General features: G+C 43.3%; 1 protein-coding gene across 1 annotated transcript in view; it reads left to right on the top strand.

The window, feature by feature from the left end:
- LOC119420396 (proline-rich protein 7) overlaps positions 1 to 3533 on the top strand; it is a 5869-nt gene extending 2336 nt beyond the window's left edge. The window contains exon 2 of the mRNA XM_037687786.1: positions 3007 to 3533. Coding sequence (XP_037543714.1) covers positions 3007 to 3533 — 527 coding nt within the window. The remainder of the gene's footprint in view (positions 1 to 3006) is intronic.
- Positions 3534 to 5518: the final 1985 nt, after the last annotated feature.

Here is a 5518-nt window from a genome sequence, read left to right on the forward strand (position 1 = left end):
CTAAATATCACAAAGCTAACTAGAAGCTAAACATAGTAAAAGGCTAGCAAAAAGTATCACAAGACTAGCTAAATTTTTAAAAATAAAAGCAGGAAACTAAAAGTTTAAAAGACTAGCTAGAAGCTAAACATAATAAATGGTTAGTTAGAGGCTAAAGGTAGTCAAAGGCTAGCTAAATGTTTAAAAATAAAAGCTAGAAGCTAAAAGTATCATAAGCACAACTAGAAGCTAAAACTATAAAAGGGCTAGCTAGAAACTAAATGTAGTCAAAGGCTAGCTAAATGTTTAAAAATAAAAGCTAGAAGCTAAAATTATCAAAAGACTAGCTAGAAGCTAACAGTAGCAAAAGGCTAGTTCAGAGTAGCAGAAGGTGAGCTAACAGCTAGAAGATAAAGCAGAGGCAGTATGAAGAGACCTCCGTGTGGTTTTATTGGAAAATCTTTGTAAATAAAGTTAAATATTTAAAACGTATAAAAGCTGCTAAAAGTCGCAGCAGCCACAATCATTTTCCTGAATTAATCGAGTGTTTCAGTATAAGAACGATAATAAATCAGCACAACGTTTGTCGGATTGTAAAAAAATATACGGAAGAACTAAAAATCAGCGTTGCTGAGTCAGCGTTCAGTCAGGCTGTAAATCAGAAGTGATGAGTAATGATTTGAGTGGAATCTGTTTATTTAAAGCTGCTTGTTGACACGACAAACAAAGAGACTCAGAGCCTGGAGGTGTGTGTGTGTCAGGTATGACGGGGGGAGGTGGACAGGTACACACACACACACACACACACACACACACACACACACACACACACACACACACACACACACACACACACACACACATTTGCATCCATGAATCCACCGGGCTCCATGGCAACGGCTCAGCAAACAGCTGTTTCTGTGCCTGCAGAGAAACGTGGGCCGACTTGAAGCTGGTTTCTCCTCAGAAGCTTCGATGGGGCCCGACCCGGTTCACAAAGAGCCGTTCAACACACCACTACAGATCAGTTCTTTAGGTTTGTCACGTTAAAGACGATGAAACGGACCTGCTGCGAGCACCAGAGAGGAAAAATAAATCTGTGGACTAAATATAAAAGATTCACGTTTGAGCAGCTCGGTCGTCTCTTCCTGACTAACTCTGTGTAAATCACAAACACATTCCTGTTTGTTTTCAAACGGACTCTTTGTCCTACACGAAAAGACATTTAGATTTGTCACGGAGACATTTTCCCACGAAGCACGGCTTTTCTGAAGACGTCTTTGTGTCTGAAGAGAAAACGGTTGTAACAGTTGTCGCTACAGAGTTCAACTTCATGACAACTTTCAGTTTCACCGTCCACATCCTCTGAACAGGAAGTGACATTTCTTTTTCAGTCACTAACAACAACCAGAACAACCATCCCAACACTAAACAGAAGAACCAACCAAGTCCACCCATTTCTGTCCCAATATTACCCAGCATGCAGCATGGCTCACTCAGGCTGTTGCATTCAAGTACAACGTGTAATTTCAGCAATCCACGCTAAAGTTTAACAGTAATATACAGAACTCACTGTTTCTGTAAAATCTCTTCATGTAATGAAACCAAAACACATTATACTGAACATCATCGATGTAAACCTAAATTTGACGTTTAACCTTCATTTTTTAGACCGACTACAATTTCTGTGTGGATTATTGAGTTCACAGGTTGCGACTGAACGCATCACAAATCATGTGGTCAACAAACAGCGTGCAAGGCCTTCCCGAAGGCTCAGAGTTTTGGTCCACTCTACATCAACTGTGATTGGTTAATGTTATTGTCCGTTAACAAACTCGTCCTGCAGAGACTGAACTGATCACCCTCCTGACACTGAACAGCATACACAACATTACTCTGGGGACTGGATCTTCCATCTCCAGCTACAAGTACTTGGGTGTACACATGAATGACAACCTCAGCTGGGGCAACCACACCACCAGCCTGATGAAAAAAGCATCCTGTGCTCCAGCATCAACGTGTGGCACGGAGGCTGCACAGAAGATGTTGGAGTCAGTCACCTGCATCATGAAGGACCACACTCACCCAGCACACACACTTTTTGCCCCACTCCCCTCAGGAAGGAGGTTGAGGAGCATTAAGTGTAGAACCACTAGACTGAGGAACAGCTTCTACCCTGAGTTGCGGAGTGAGACGAAGGCGGCTTGGTACGGCAAGCCAAGTGTCTCATTAAAAGCCATGTTTACCTAATAATGAGACACTTGGCTTGTCATATTAGTCGAGGGCCCTCTTGTGGCTGAAAATGGTAGTGTTCAATATTTTCAATGTTAAATGAAATTGTCATATCTCAGCCAAAAATTAGTAATAAATATGGGAAAAACATTAGTCGCTTCGCTGTAGAAGTCACAGGATTTGCTAATTTATGCGAAAAGATGCGACTTATAGTCTGAAAAGTACGGTAAGCATTTGACAACTATTCATTGCTCTTTTGCGTTTACTATTTTTACCTGGAGTTGTGAAGAGGTTTGAAGTCGCACGTTTGCAGATGATGTCATCATTTATGTAACTGCTGGTTGTGGCGCTAACGAACGTCGCAGCAGCTTCACGTTGGTTTGGGAATAAACTGTTTCAGTGTTTCCTACGAAACAACGTGCGATGAGTTTACAGTTATTGACCTGAACAATCTGATGAAAGAGGATTTCTTGAAGAAACCTGCATCACTCGGCACCTTTCAAACAACGCCGTCTCTTGATGAGCTCAGAAAATGTGTTGGGGATGACGCTCAGCTACTACCACACCACATGTAGCTTTATATCTATACAACCGACTGAGTAATATCTATTTTAGTGTTAGCTAAGGTTGATTAGTTGCCTTTCATGACTGCGGGTGATAAATCCTTTACGGATGTGCTCTGAAACAACCAGATGAAACGTGCTCACCGTCAGACCTCTGAAGAACGGAGAACATTGTCCTTTTTAAGACATTTTCAGTCTGATCTTTAATCTGCTGTCTTTTTCTTCTTTTCAGAGACGGATGCTTTTGGGAAGCCACCCTGTTACGAGGAGGCGGTCCTGATGGAGGATGCCCCTCCACCTTACAGTGAGGTCTTGGCTGACCCACGAGGGGGCACCTACCTGATGCCTGCCCCGCTGCCTTTGAGGGAAAACCATGATCTCATGTCAGAGACCGTCAAGCCGCCCGTGGCCACTGTGTTTCCTGACCGGGGTTACTCCTCCCTGATCCGCCTGCCTTTGTCTCAGCGCTGGGACTCCTTGGGCCACCTCTTGTCCAACATGGACCTGAACTATAACAGCCTCAGTCCACCTGAGCCACGCTCACTTCAGGCTGCCGATGCCATGGCGACCATGCCCCCTAGAGAGCTCAGGACTCCCCACCATGGACTTCCAGGTGAAACACAAGGACTTCCAGGGAGCGTCCAGGAGTTCCAGGGAGAATTTCAAGGGATCCAAGAGGTTCATAGACTAAGGAGTTTGGAGCCCGGCTGTGGGATACCGACGGCCTTCCCTCTACCGGGTCGGAGTACTGCTGTGTAGGATATTTATGAAGAGCTGCAGATCTCCAGAGACAGTCTTGATGCGATGACTCTTGTTGCACAGAGATCCTGCTAGAAGTACGTTTTATTCTCCGAAGAGCCGCAGGAGATCAGGTGTTCAGAACTCTGTCAGCTCACATTATTTTTGCAAAAGAACAAATTAAACTCTTTAAAACTGTTTAAAATCAGCAACGTTGAGTCAGAGGTACTCTGTCCTTTTACACGAAACTGAGCTGAAAGAGGGAGAAGCTAAAGAGGTGAGGATGAGCTCCAGACGAGCTGCTCGTCCAGATTCTCTTCATTTTTATTTCCATCTCCACCTCCACGCTCGTTCATCTCTTACCTCTGGTCGAGCCTCCCATTGCACCATCCTGCCGTTGCCATGGCTCCGGAGGACCGTCTGCTGCAGAAGACGACCTCCTCTCCTTTGTGTCCTGATGTTTGACACTGCTCACAGCTCGTGTCGTCTGCAGGACTGCGAGGTTGAACCTACGAAAGAGCAAACGGCGACCTTCATCATCGGTTTGTGATCCGGAACAGAAGGCCGAGCTTCGCAAGGGCTCAAACGATGGATTATAATCTGAACAAAGTGAACTCGGCTCTTGTTGTGAAACTTGCCGCTTTGCCAAATTTAGTGTTTTTATTGGTAGAAATTGTTCTTTTTGTCAGAGGCCGAGCCAGCTGAGCTCAAAGGACATTTTTCATGTACAAAGATAAAATCAGTTTCAAGAGGAAAATAAACATAACCTTATAAAACTGTACTTGTTGACTTTGATACGTGTTACTCATATATTTTTATTTATGAGCAAAATTTAAAAAAAGTATATGAAAGGGCTGCTCAGCCTGAACCGTAAACAAAACACACATTAATAAAAATTTAAACAAAAATTGAGTTTGATAGCTCAATATTTACCGTACTTTCCGCTCTATACGTCACATCTATTACGCGCCACCACTGACAAACAGAAAATGTGGTCCGAACCCGGAAATGTGGGCCGGTGTTGTGCCAAAAATCAATTGGCTGCCAAATGGTGGCCATGGAAGTGTGCATGGGAGGACTTTAACAAGATTAACACTTAAAAACAATTATTTGTTGGCTCGAAATTATAGTAAAGATGTGTCTCAGTTTAAATTTTACTTAATAAAAGGACTTTGACGGTCAAATCAGCTGCATTTCAAAAGCAGATACGCAGAATTAGGCAATGCATGGGAGGACTCGCTGTGCATTTCTTCAAAATTTAACAAGATAACCACCTACAACAATTATTTGTTTGCTCGAAATTATAGTAAAGATGTGTCTCAGTTTAAATTTTACTTAATAAATGCACTTCAGTAGTTAAATTAGCTGCATTTCACCAGGGCAGCGCAGCAAAAATAATCTGATTAGAAGGTTGCTCCAGGCGAGCTGGACGCCGGTGGCATGGCAAGCAGATTGTGTCATTAATAGTCACTTTTACCTATTACATGATACAAAGGCATGCCATACCACTCGAGTGCCATCTAGTGGCTGAAAATAGTAGTGTTCAATATTTTCAGTCAGTGAATGAAAATGGTCGTATCTCAGCCAAAAATTGGTTTAAAATATGGAACAAAAATCCATAAATAAGTTGCTTCAGAGTATAAGTCGCAGGGCATGCAAATTATGCAACCCCCCCCCCCCCCCCGAGACTTATAGGCCGAAAAATACGGTAAAGTGTTCCAACGCGGTATTAGGATTTTAACGAAACTGCAAGTTTTATAAAACAACTACACAAAGTTTCATAGTTGTGTAAAGTCCAACTTTCTGACCATTTTAAACTATATATGGACTCGCTCCATCGATCAATCGCTCCATCCATCGATCGCTCCATCGCTTGCTCCATCCATCGATCGCTCCATCACTCGCTCCATGGATCGATCGCTCCATGGATCGATCGCTCCATGGATCGATCGTTCCATGGATCGATCGCTCCATCACTCGCTCCATCGATCGATCGCTCCATCACT

This window comes from Nematolebias whitei, chromosome 14, assembly GCF_014905685.2.
Source record: "Nematolebias whitei isolate Nwh7 chromosome 14, NemWhi1, whole genome shotgun sequence".
NCBI lineage: Eukaryota > Metazoa > Chordata > Actinopteri > Cyprinodontiformes > Rivulidae > Nematolebias > Nematolebias whitei.